A 12,300-nucleotide genomic window follows, 5' to 3' on the forward strand; every position below is an offset into this window, starting at 1 on the left:
CGGTCTCGGTGGACCGACAGAAGTGAGGCTTGCCTCTTCGGGACAGTGACTTTCTGAAACGGAACTTGAACCCATATCTTGAGCCTTTCTTGAGATGAACAACCTCAGATCCTGAAAGCCTTGCGAGGCATTGGTAGGCAAAGCGGGAAGCGAATAGAAGAGTCTGACACCAATTCTACCATACTCGCTGCCTCATACGTTTACATTTGGCGCTTCTAGCTATACCAGAACATCCTTAATTGCCCGCGCCACACCATCCACGTCCTCAAAACAATGCCAGTGCCCAACATCCGGCAGCACCGTAAGCTTTCCATTCTTCAGCAGAGTCCCCGAGAGCTTCTCCGCCCAAGCCTTTGGACTGACCTTGTCCTCCTCACCAGCAATCACCAACACCTCCTGCTGATCTAGCTTGCTTGGTAGGTCGGCGTCAAGCGTGCCACCACTCGCCAACGCCGTGCAGCCCTTGGCATAGCCCTCCGGGTCCTGGCTGAGTAGACTCATTTGTACGGCAGCGAAAGCTAGAGGTCTTTCCGCCTTCGTCTTTTCGGATGTAGCGGCGGTCGAGACTGCGGCTGTAACCTCCCGCATGCCTTCAGACCGTACCTTGGCGGCCCTTGCAACGCTGGCGTTGACGCCACCAGCAGGAACTGGGATAGGCGGTGGACCGAGGAGAATCAGGCGTTGAACTAGATCTGGGTGAAGTGACGCGAAGAGCGTGGCGACTAGGCAACCCATCGAGTGCGCAACTATTGTCGTTCTGTGGGAAGACAATGCTAGCGACGGTAGTGTCATGATGTCGTGCAGATCAGCGGCGAGGGATGAAATTGTGATTTCCGACGCTGCAGGGGTCGGCGAGAAGCATGGCCCTCGAAATCGTACTCGACGAGCGTCAGCCCTCGGAGTGTTCCTTCGGTCCTGAAACCTAGTGAAGTGATAAGCGGACTGTAGAAGGACTTATCACCGCCGAGTCCATGTATAAAGACAACAAGGTGATTTCCCGAGCCGGTCTTTCGGATGTCGAGTTGCTTGCCACTCGCAAGGGTAGTCAATCCGAGACCACCGCTCGTCCGTGATAGATTGGAGACAGGAAGACTGGTCTCGCTCGAGATACGTTGTGTGACGGCATTGGTGGTATCGGCGGCTGCAACCTTGTTCCTGAGGACTCCGAGGCCACTCACTGATATTTCGACCAGGTCACCAGCCTTGAGGAATTGAGGAGGCTTGAGGCCGAAACCGACGCCAGCAGGAGTTCCGGTTGCTGGGAAGTGTCAGTCGAACTTGTAACAGACACGAAGCCACGCGTTCGCGGGCAAGGGTCTTACCGATCACGTCACCAGCACGAAGTGTCTGAGATTCCGAAAGAGTCTTGATCAACGTTGGGATGCTAAAGATCAGATCCTCTGTTGTAGCCTCTTGCCGAAGCTCGCCGTTGACCTTCGTGGTTACTTTCAAGACCTTTGGAAGCTGCGAAGCCGGCACAGCGATGGGTCCCATGGGGCAGTATGTATCAGCCGATTTGCCTAGGTTGTCAGTCCTCATCGACATCCGCAAGCACGAATGTAGTACTCACCGATGTAGAATTGCTTGTGATCTCGCTGCTTCTCTCTGGCCGTCACATCATTGATGATCGTGTAGCCCCAGATGTATCTTCAGCCGCGGCTTCCGAGATCTGGAATCCGTTCTTGCCAATGATAACGCCTATCTCGCCCTCATAATCAAGAGTCTCAGTAAAGTCTGGATGCAGCAGGATCTCCTCCTCGTTGGCGATGATCGAGGTTGCCCGCTTCGTGAAGATGACCGGATGGGTAGGCATGTCGACCTTGTCGGACGAGTCATAGCCGCTGGCATTGAACTCTTTGGCGTGGGCTGAATAGTTCTTGCCAACAGCGAGGATATCTCTACCGTAAATGGGAGGGAGGATATTAAGACTGTGGGCAAAGACACTGGTCAGTCACCAACAATATAGTATTGTACACCTGAGTCAATGCTAGACTGATGCTCAAGCCGCAAGTGTTACAAGCGGGCGTAGGTGAGCAGGGAGGACATGCCTTGATGTGAGAGGGAAGGCATCGCCGCCTGCTTGCACCTTATCCTCGCCAATTTCAAGAACCTGATAAAGGTTTTCAATTGGCGTCCCACCTGGAAACGCCAAAGGTGTGATCGTGCCCTTGGACGGGTCAAGGTGACCCATGCGCGTCCTACCAGTCCCATCGTCGAGACTGTACGCGACAAAATTGGTCAACTTCGGGGCAGGCTGCTGCACCTGGGCTTCTGCGGCAGGTCGATCCTCTGTCCGAAGGAACTCCTTGTAACTGGCTTTATGTATGCGACCGTTGATCATGATGACGTTAAGCTTGTCGTGGTCCTATTTCTGATCAATTTGGTTGCTGAAGGGTGGGGGTTGCAAGCATGCATACCTGCAAGATCTTTATGTCGTCCAACGGGTTGCCATCTATCAGAATCATATCTGCATAGTATCTAACTCATGTCAGCCAATCTGGAGGGGCCGAAATGCGGGGCGGACATACCCTTCGGCGATCTTCCCGAGCTCTTCGTCGCGCATGAAGAGTCTGGCAACACCTGCGGTTGCCGCAACGAGAGCCTCCATGGGTGTGAAATCCAGGAGCTTCACGAAGTGCTCCAGGTCTCGAGCGTAAGTGCCGTGGGGAGTCCAAGCGAAGCCATAATCACCTCCTGCGGCTTCAATCAGCACGGCGGACGTATGGTAGAGTCTCGAGGAGTAGAAGAAACCATACCTGGCAGGACTGTGATGCCGCGTTTGTGCATCTCCTTCAGGCCCCTGATCGCAACTTCCAGCTCCTTCTTGTACCCAATCTGTTCCGCTTTCTCGAACGAATATCCAAAAGCCGCAGCTTCGTAGACAGTAGCAATGAGCCAATTCAGTCCAGGGGCGACAATGTGCTTCGACTTCGCCTTCTCGAGCATGTCCATGCCCTCATCATCAATCCACGACGCATGATAGATGATCTCGACACCATGCTTGACGCATTGCTTCACGCTGTCCCTAGCGCGAGCATGTGCGCACAGTCGAACGTTATGCCGATGAGCCTCATCCACACAAGCAGCGGTCTCCTCATCCGTGAAATAGCAGTCCTGAGCATCACGTGTTTCGCAGATTTGCTCGCCGGACATGCTCAGCTTGATCTGATCGACTCCGAGCTTGACGTGGTGTCGAATGGTTTCGCGCATTTCGAGAGGTCCTGAAGCAAAGGCTGTAATGCCAGGCACGAGCTCGCCATCTGGTACAGCCATCTCCTTCCCATTGGCGAGGTATCGTGGTCCGGGAATGCTGCCGTTGTTGATCGCGTCTCGTATGACACAGTCGAGTCGCTCTTTTGCTGAAGCAGCTCCGAAGCACATCGTGTAGCCAGAGTCGATGTATGTCTTGGCAGACCGGGCAGTAAGGAGGGTGTGTTCCTCGACACCCAGTTCACCAAGCTTACCAAGGTCGCCTTCATTCCATGAGAAGTGTACGTGGGCGTCTCCCAATCCGCTCATCAGCGTACGGCCACGACCATGTATGACACGAACAGAGTTGTCTTGGAGGAGCTGAGCCTTGTTGGGCACAGAGCCGACATGTTTGATTCGTTCACCTCATTCTGTCAGCGACAGTACATCCATTGAATGCTGGCTGGCATACCTTCCACGTATACATCACCCTTGAAAGGGGGCTTGCCCGTCGAATCTATGATGTTCACATCACTGATCAGGATCCTCGAATCCGGGTTTGTGCCTTTGATCTCGTAGCGTTTCGGTGTCAACTTGCGATCCCATTCCACCAGATCATGTGGGTTCATGGTGTCGACCTTCTTCTTGTCGCTGAAGCCATTAAGCATCTGCCCGACGCCATCGACGGCGACTGGTGGCGCCATGATAGTCGAAAGTGGTAGGGGGACTTCGATGCTCGTTCTTTGCTTCCACCTCGGAAGGAAGGGTCTCGACCCGACGGTCCTGCCATCCTCATGCTTTATACCCAGGGTAAGCTCTTGCACAAGCTTCACCTAGGGGCCCGGGGTTCGGTATGCACAAGAGGCGAGGCAGCCTACCCCGCAGACTGATGATGTGTCGTGCTGGGGAAGATGGACAAGCATACGAGGACTAGTATGCGGGTTGGGGTTGATCGTGCGGGGATTGCTTAGGATCAGCAAATACCATTCGCCCGGCTCTTGCTGTTCATGCAGCCGTTGCAGCGGGTAAATGGGCTTCATGGGACGGGATTTCTATCCTCAGCAATTGAGGATGCCCAGAGAGACAGTGGTTGGATGATCTGCAAGGGCCCGGGGAGGACTAGCCAAGTCACCACAATCCCGAGTTCAAGAGCAACTCCTGGCACATCCTCAAGCAACTAGACAGGTCGAAAGACCTGCTTAGATAGCCACTGCCTCTTCGAGCGACTGCCACATTCAAGTTTCAATCTGCTTAGCATGGGCCGAATTGATATCAATCTCTCCTTCCCTTCTAGCCAGGAACCTTCTCAGCTTGATCAACAATCGCCCGTAAAGCTGACAGCGACACACGTCGCTTCCTCCGAACACGTAGAAGATGTTTCAATCAGCGATAAAGTCGACGCTACCCAGAACTATCCCTTCAGGCCTCGTGTCCGACGGGAAGACTTGCGCTTCGTGGACGCTTCAGAGGTCGCGAAGAGAGACGGCATCGGCCTCAACCGATTGTGTTGGTGTCTCCAGTCAATTCATGCCCGTATGCTGATCGACGTCAGGGATAGTGGTTGACGACATCGTTCTCGATTGCACAGAGTTCAAGCGGAAACATCCGGCTGGAAAGAGCATCATCGAGGGCTTTGGTGGACACGACTGCACCTGGCAGGTGAGTACCTACGCCAAGACTCATGAAGCAGCCTGACCGCGCAAAAGTGGTGGTCTTTCCACTCGCAGCAAATCATGCAGAAATACGGCAACAGTTTGCGAGTTGCACGAACTTCCAACGTTCCGAACAAGTTTGACCGCCCCGTCCGCCGAAATATCGAGCTTCCTACCGCTGGTGAGCAGTGGTGATGCGCCATTGTCCTTGCAATGGAGGCCGATATACTGTTCACGGCCAGTATTGGTATTCGACACGCTTCCCCACCCTAGGCGTCATGAAGAACCTGACGACGATCGCCAGTTCGTCGCCTCGGAAGATCTCCTCGTCTTGATGGTATTCGAATCGATGAGTCGCACCAGGCTGCATTTTGAGCATATGTAGAAGCAGCTCAGTCCGGAGATGAGCCTCAAAAGGCGTCTTGCCTGGTGCCTGGACCTTCTGCACGTTGCTGGATCCAGCCCATTGGATTGCCTCGCCAATCCGATGTCCTCGAGCGACAAATTCAACGTACTCTATACGCTCGCAGTACTGCTGTTGATCCCATATGTCCCACCTAGGCCTATTCTGCGGGCCATATGCCCAAAGACTCAGTATTGAGCCACCAACACACGCCAAATCAGAAAATACCAGGCAAGTCGATCGAGGAAAATGAGAAACTTCCTCATAGACCGTCCTACTGGCCAGAAGCAAGCCAAGATGTGGGTTGGGCAAGTAGCCACGAGCGCCAGGTCTCCAGACGGGCTTTCGATCGATGGTCACTACCTCCGAATGATCGCAGCATTTCGAGTTCCAGTGTGCAGGTTTCCGACAGAATGTCACCTCATTATTGAGCGCATAACCCCAGATCTTGTGCCTGATCTCAAAAGGAAGGGCAAGAAGCACAATTGGCTGCTGTCCGTCGCGTGTCATTCGTGCGCAGCCAAGCTGGGGCTTGTACCGTTCGTGGGAGATACCCGATGTCCTGCTGTCCGGAGCATTGACCGAGCAGACCTGCTTCCAGAGTACAAAGCGACTCATGTTGCTGAGGAGACCGGCCGAAATACCAAGACTTCAGATGACAAACGCCCACTTCTCATTTGGATATATTTTCGACTTATCAAATTTTGCACCGTCAATCGGACAAAGGTCCTCAAATGTCAACTCCTCACGGGGTGCCTGGTTCAATTAAACCTGAAACTGGTTGCCCTCTACCGAACGCCAGAGGTGCAAAACGAGCTTCTAACAACGGCGGATTAGAGCTCAATCCCGGTCAAGCATGTGGGTAGTCCCTAAGAATCAACCTTCGAATCGGCAACAGTCTGATTCTTTTTGGCTTTTTGACGCAGGTGCTTCTTGGATTCTCGTTGGAGAAGGTGCATGTGTCTGTCACTGTGACAGGTGAAGCCAGAATGGCGTTTCGTGGCGGTGTAGTATCTCAAGGAACAGCAAAGTCTTGGCAATGTCGTAGGTATCAAGGCAATATCCAATCGTCAACTCTCTGGTACTCGTACTGCGATCAGACCATGTTCGAAGATTCTTGTACACGCATGCGGATGCCTCGAGGACATTCGTGACTTATAGTCAGTGTTGCGGTCCAGCACGGACCCGCAGCATCCTTGTCTGGCATGCCGGTCTGTCCAGAATAAGGCAACGTTGGCCTGTGAGTGCCTGAAACTCCACATTTGACTAACGTTATGGCATCCTGCGAACCCTATGATAGGTGGCGATGAATACCTCGTTCACTCGTTCAGCCGCGGACCGCTGTCAAACGCGAGCAAAAACACTGTAGCAGTGATCAGCTCGACTGTTCCGCGGAACCCAAATGTCTTGGCGCTTGAGCATCATACCGTAATCAGCGCGTAAGCCTAAGGGAGATACGCGAGCTTTCGCATGGTGAGCCGGCGCCAGCGTCTGCGCTGATCCGACAGCCACAGTCACAAGCGACGTCGCAATACCGTCAAAGTTGACCATTGACCACATGGAAGATAGCTTTACCGTTGTCTCAGCAAAGCATTCCAGATATTCGTCGCCGTCCGAATGACGACCGAATTCCGGGGTAGGAATAGAATAGCCGCTATTGCCACGGCTAGCACTACCGTCAAGCCGTGATATGGCACACCAAGGTCTCTCTGCAGTCCAAACGTAGTACTTACAAACGTAAGTGGCAGAAAGAGCACAGATATGATTGTCATGAGCCTCAAACGGGGACTGAAGTCCTCCACAGTCCCTTGCTGGTATGCCCGCTGCTGTATCGTTGCAGCATATTTGGCTGACAAGTGTTGAGGGACATGCACTAGCACGGGCACGAGGTACTCGGCTATCTCGTTCTTGCTTTTGAAAGCAGCCAGAGATACCGGCGAAGGTGCTCGGAGGTAGCGGTAAACGTTGAAGTTTTCCTGTGAAGATGAGAGCTTCTTGTTGGTATAACTCTCGCCTGTAGCGGATTTCATTATGCGAGCGGTGTCCGCGACGTCGAGGATGGACACCAGTATGCCCAATGGCTGTCGTGGAGAGTCATAGGAAACGCAGTCCAGTACTGCGACAGCTGCACCAACGGCTGGCGATCCGAACCTCGTGTCCATGTTCAAGGTGATACGGAGACCTCTGTTCGTCCAGTGATAGGGACTGTGGGTTGGCAAAGCTAGTCGTGCTCGGACGATATTTCCTGCATTTGCGAATGCTTTAGGCGATGTGGCCAGGAAGCCACCAAATTTGCGATGATCCTCAAAGGGTTGCTGCGTCGACCACGCAAAGAGCGTCTCATCGTCTGTTGACTCAAGAAGCTCTTTCTGCAGCCGGAAGAATGCTCGATCTCGTTCTCCGTACAGGAGCGGCAAATTGACGCCAAGGATACCGAGCAAACAATAGCTTTCGTCCTCGATTCTCGATGTCGACCGCAGGGCAGCCCATGACAGCTTTTGAGCTATGCTAAAGTCTTCAAGCTGCTTCACACCGGTGAGTAGGTCTAGGTCGATACCTGTAGCGTCTGCGAGTCTCTGCGACAAGCTCGAGTCCACGGCTTCGAATCGATCGAGCTTGCCCACAATGCTCCAAGATTGATTGTAGAAACTCAGATTGGAGGGCGCGATCAGCTCTTGGAGCGTCCATCCTCTTCTGAGCCACCGGCATGACTTGAATTCGGCAGAGTCGTCTTCGTTGTCATCTTCATCGATATCAAGAGACTTCCCACTCACCAGGTCGCTCAAGTAAACGTAGCAGACAGCACTTTTAGCGTAGTAGTGATACATCGAATTGATAGCCTCAGACAGCTCCGAGCTACTATCTTTGTTGATACAGCACGTATCAACCAGCAAAGCCCGATTCCGGCGTCACGAGCCGTCTGACAACAGGACAATATCTTGCCATATCCTGTCTTCGAGCGTATATGTGCCACTTCTGGACCTAGCAGCCTCGAGGTGGAGGCGCTCAACAACAGCATCTCCTGGAACGAGACCTCCTGGCCATAATCCAGGTGTGAGATAGGATGGCATAAGGCGGGGGATCATCGAAGTACTCCCGAAAGACGAGTTCTGTAGTGTCCAGAAGTCGCATGCTGCCGACCTGGACGCTGAGACCCTTCGGCAGCCATCGTCTGAGAGCTCATTCCTCGTCCTGACGGTTGTTGCTGAAGCATTAGATATATGGGCAGGAGCGAAGTCTACTGCCAGCCGTGTTCAAAGAAGGAAAGGAAGCTTCGCCCAGCGACCTGAGCTTGGCGTGCCCCCGGGCATGCCCCCCACCGACAGGCACGTACGACCAAGAGGTCTGTTACAATCGAAAGCTGAAGCATACTAGTAGTTCGGCAAGTACTCATTGAGGCGGACATCAGAGTAATGCACGCATGTATTAAGATTACTATTCAGCCAACGAAACTCGAGCGTAATCGACGGTTGACCTAGTGCCAACCATCAGCGAACAGCCCGCCAGCGAAAAAGAAAACGCGACCATTTGTTAGCCACCATCCCCATCCCCTTTGCTAACAAGCCTGCCGCTTCTTACGCTCCTCGCGTCACAAATATCTCTTCTGGGTATTTTGATTTTGAAGTTTTCCGTTCCCGTCATTGCTCAGATTTCCGCACAAACACGTCGGATGAAAGGGGTATCAACGTTCTGAGCAATGATCGGGCGCTGCGCTGTAGACATAAGGACAAGTAGACTTGTTCCATGCTTATTGGGTATCGATGTGTTGCAAAATTCCAGTAACGCAATGGTCCAATCCAAAGACGTAAAAGCAAAGTCGGTCTAGTACAAAGTGGTATCCTGAAAGCAGTACTGGCGAAAACAGTCGATAAGGAGTGAATGATAGTTGGGGTTGCAGGTGTCCTCTCAAAGAGCGAGACCAGAGAGACGAGAAGGGCTTCGGGGCGGCAGTGATGATGGAGAGTAGCTCTTATCGTCCCACCACTTCTCAAACTCTACTGGACTGGCAGCTCCAGGTCGAGACAAGGATGAGCGGGGCGTCGTCTCTCTAGCCTCTTCGGACCTTCATGCGGAAGCCTTGACTTCGGGAGCAGGAGTGGGAGCAGCGACGACCGCCTCGGGGACGACGTCGCCGATGATCTTGGACTCGGGAGCGTCGGTGGAGGCAGGGACATCGGTCTTGGTCTCGGCAGCGGTGGCGGGCTCAGAGGTAGCGGCGGGAGCAGACGTCTCAGTCTTGACCTCCTCCTTGGGTTCTGTGGCTGGCTTAGTCTCCTCAGACTTACAGCTTTGCTGGCGCGACGGAAGAGACCTCCGATCTTGCTTGGAAGGGGCGACTTCTCGCGCTTCTTCTCGGTGCCATTCTCCGTCGGCTCTGTTTCGTCCCGCTTCTTGTTCTTGATTGTGCCCAGACCGCCGAAGAGAGAAGAACGGCGCTGGTCCTTGTCGGCAGGAGTCTTCTTCTCTTCGACCGGAGTCTCTGAGTCAGACTTGGCAGCGGCATCGGTGGTGACGGGGGCATCTGCACCATCGACAGCAGGGACGGCGGCAGTAGTAGATTCAGTGGGCTTGACATCCGCGGCCTTGGTTTCCTTGACCTCATCCTTCTTGGACTCCGGCTTCTTGATGAAGCCCAGGAAGCTTTTCTTCTCCGTGGCCGCAGGGCGGGTGGCGGTGGTCTCCTTGGGCGTCTCTGCCGGAGCGTCGGTGGTGGCTGGTGCAGTAATGGCAGCCGTATCGAGGGGCTTCGTGTCGATTGGCTCATCGACCTTCGGGGCGGTGTCCGAAACGGGAAGGACCTCATCCTTCGCAGGAGGTGTCGGGCCAACCTCCTTCTCGGTCTTCTCGGACGTAGGGCTTGTGACCTTTGCCTTGTTAAAGAGGCTGCCGAAGACACTACCTCGCTTGGCCTTCTTGTCAGTTGTGGAGGGAGTGGCGGTCGGCTCAGTTGTGGGAGTAGCGGTGGTGGGCTCGGTCACAGGAGCCTCAGAGGTTGGCTCAGTCTTCTCCTCTTTCTTGTCGGCGGAGACAGCTGCGACCGGAGCAGCAGCAATGGCGGCCGCACCTGCGGCTTCCGTGGCCTTGGGAACACTGTGTTCTTGCTTGGCCTCCTCCTTCTTGGCCTCAGCCTCGACCTTCTTCTCCTCTTGCTTCTCGTGCTTCTCGGCTTTTTCGGCCGCCTTCTTTTCCTCTTTGGCCTCGTCCTTCTTCAAGAAGGAGCCAAAGACCGAGGCACGCTTGCGAGACTGAGAGCGCGATTTGGTAGTGTCCTTCTTCTCCTCCACGGGTGCAACAGGTGTGGTCGTAGCCGCATCTGGCGAAGTTTCCTTCTTGAGCTCAGTAGTGTCCGCAGGAGTTGTAGTAGCAGCGGTCGTTGCAGTATTGGCGTCCAGAGACTTTTTGGGATCCTTGGACTTGGAGCGGGACGCAGCTACTGCTGGGGTAGCAGTGATGGCGGGTTTAGCTTTAGTGTGCATTAGCGGTCGATCATCACTGTGGGACGCTTGGAGACGTCATATTCGAAAACTCACAATAATCTTCAATATTCTTTTTGTAGCTGTCCCGACCGGTAAGCTCTTCCTTGAGAGACTTTCCTTCTTCCTTCTGCTTCTCAAGCGCAACAACCCAGCTGTCACGCTCGGTAGTAGAGGTGGCCTCGAACTTGTGAGTCTTGCCGTGGCTATCCTCGAAGGAGAACAAGTGCATGCCATCCTTTGTAATGCTGCCGATGTCATACTGGGAGCACGTCAATGAAAAATACTCGAGTGTGGATGGAGTTACTCACCAGCGCAATGATGCCAGCAGGGTGAGCCTTGTCTTCAGCTCGCTTGGAGTGGAACAGAAGGCCTTTGCCCGACTCACGAGCCCACGCCTTGTGTGCATGACTGGCCTTCTCAGAGCGAGAGTAGACGTTCAGCGCATCGGTAGTCAGGGGCTCTTCGCTGAACCAGAAGAAGTGCTTGGAGAAGTGGAATTGCCTGTCATTGCCCGTCAGCATTCTGGCTGCGCTGCATCACTCTGCGCAGTGCTTACTTGAGGAAACCTGGGGCCTTGTAGCCGAGAGTGCCCTCAGATGCAGGCACGGCCTCGACAACAGCCTCATCCTTCTTCAGTGTCTCCTCAACAGGCTTTGTCTCTTCACCAACAGCAGGTGTTGTAGTGGCATCAGCTGTAGCTGGTGTCTCGGTGGTAACTGGCTTCGATGTCTCTGCAGCAGTGGGAGTCTCACTAGGCACAGCAGGTGTGGCCTCGAGCTGCTCGACGGGCTTGCTTTCGACGGGAGCAGTCTCCTCGACTGTTTTGGGGGCTTCGACCGACATGTTGTGTGCTGATGGATATCAAATGCGAGATAGCTCAGTACAGGAGGTTATCGAGGAAGTGAATGAAGCTGTTGTTGAAGATGCAGTCGAAAAGACGCAGGAGGACTGGTCTTTGTCTGATCTGACTGATAAGGTGGAAGGAGCGCTAGAATTGCAGTACGAGGAAGGAAGTAGAGCAGGCGTCGCTGTTACGCAGGATGCTGAAGCAAGTACGCACAACTAGAGTCAAATAGAGACGACTTCGTTGCGCAACGAGGACGAGAAGCAGAGCAGTCTTGGGTGTGAAGAAGTTTCAGTGAGCAAAGAAATCTCAACACGAGAGTAAGATCAAAAGAAATTGTTATGAACGAGATGGGTTGCCCATAGCGCGGCCGTTGCTCTGCAGAGTGTCAGGAAATGAGCCCTAGGCAAATTTAAGCGCCTAAGCTTTAGCAGTCCCTAGCCGCATGGTGGAGTAAGCCACGGGCTTTTAGGCACGCTATAGCAAACGCTAGAGTCATGTCAATCAGCCATCACATGCCTCTTCTCGTGCTCGCTCGAAGTCCTTACTGATCAAAATCGATCCAGTCATGCAAGGCGCTGGTCTTTGATCGGAGGTTTTCCGAAGTGCGAAAGGCAACTTTCAAAGGTTGAGAAGGGTGACCAAAGTTCAGATTCAACAACAACTTGTAATTCTGACACACATGCGAGGGAACGGCCCAGGCCAGCACCTTTAAGCACCACCCAATCAATTCGG

General features: G+C 53.6%; 6 protein-coding genes across 6 annotated transcripts; 1 reads left to right on the plus strand and 5 right to left on the minus strand.

The window, feature by feature from the left end:
- Positions 1-219: 219 nt before the first annotated feature.
- Positions 220-1,494, minus strand: AB675_6172 (uncharacterized protein; the record flags this gene model as incomplete). The annotated part of the gene is made up of 3 exons (XM_018146443.1): positions 220-839; positions 944-1,258; positions 1,323-1,494. 3 exons carry the CDS (start codon positions 1,492-1,494, stop codon positions 220-222), a joined length of 1,107 nt encoding a protein of 368 aa, XP_018003956.1.
- Positions 1,495-1,612: 118 nt separating this feature from the next.
- AB675_6173 (uncharacterized protein) lies at positions 1,613-3,893 on the minus strand (the record flags this gene model as incomplete). The annotated part of the gene is made up of 6 exons (XM_018146444.1): positions 1,613-1,928; positions 2,148-2,365; positions 2,418-2,478; positions 2,529-2,694; positions 2,757-3,614; positions 3,662-3,893. The coding sequence occupies 6 exons, from the start codon at positions 3,891-3,893 to the stop codon at positions 1,613-1,615; spliced, it is 1,851 nt and encodes a 616-aa protein (XP_018003971.1).
- A 552-nt stretch (positions 3,894-4,445) lies between these two features.
- AB675_6174 (uncharacterized protein) lies at positions 4,446-5,036 on the plus strand (the record flags this gene model as incomplete). Its single annotated transcript, XM_018146445.1, has 3 exons — positions 4,446-4,695; positions 4,742-4,848; positions 4,896-5,036. The coding sequence occupies 3 exons, from the start codon at positions 4,446-4,448 to the stop codon at positions 5,034-5,036; spliced, it is 498 nt and encodes a 165-aa protein (XP_018003908.1).
- A 37-nt stretch (positions 5,037-5,073) lies between these two features.
- On the minus strand, positions 5,074-5,862 carry AB675_6175 (uncharacterized protein; the record flags this gene model as incomplete). Its single annotated transcript, XM_018146446.1, has 1 exon — positions 5,074-5,862. The coding sequence occupies one exon, from the start codon at positions 5,860-5,862 to the stop codon at positions 5,074-5,076; it is 789 nt and encodes a 262-aa protein (XP_018003841.1).
- A 953-nt stretch (positions 5,863-6,815) lies between these two features.
- AB675_6176 (Vegetative incompatibility protein HET-E-1) lies at positions 6,816-8,072 on the minus strand (the record flags this gene model as incomplete). Its single annotated transcript, XM_018146447.1, has 1 exon — positions 6,816-8,072. One exon carries the CDS (start codon positions 8,070-8,072, stop codon positions 6,816-6,818), a length of 1,257 nt encoding a protein of 418 aa, XP_018003960.1.
- A 1,237-nt stretch (positions 8,073-9,309) lies between these two features.
- Positions 9,310-11,564, minus strand: AB675_6177 (uncharacterized protein; the record flags this gene model as incomplete). The annotated part of the gene is made up of 5 exons (XM_018146448.1): positions 9,310-9,500; positions 9,548-10,708; positions 10,776-10,980; positions 11,030-11,222; positions 11,278-11,564. 5 exons carry the CDS (start codon positions 11,562-11,564, stop codon positions 9,310-9,312), a joined length of 2,037 nt encoding a protein of 678 aa, XP_018003704.1.
- Between the last annotated feature and the right edge of the window lie 736 nt (positions 11,565-12,300).

This window comes from Cyphellophora attinorum (assembly GCF_001299255.1).
Source record: "Cyphellophora attinorum strain CBS 131958 chromosome Unknown Contig4, whole genome shotgun sequence".
NCBI classification, from domain to species: domain Eukaryota; kingdom Fungi; phylum Ascomycota; class Eurotiomycetes; order Chaetothyriales; family Cyphellophoraceae; genus Cyphellophora; species Cyphellophora attinorum.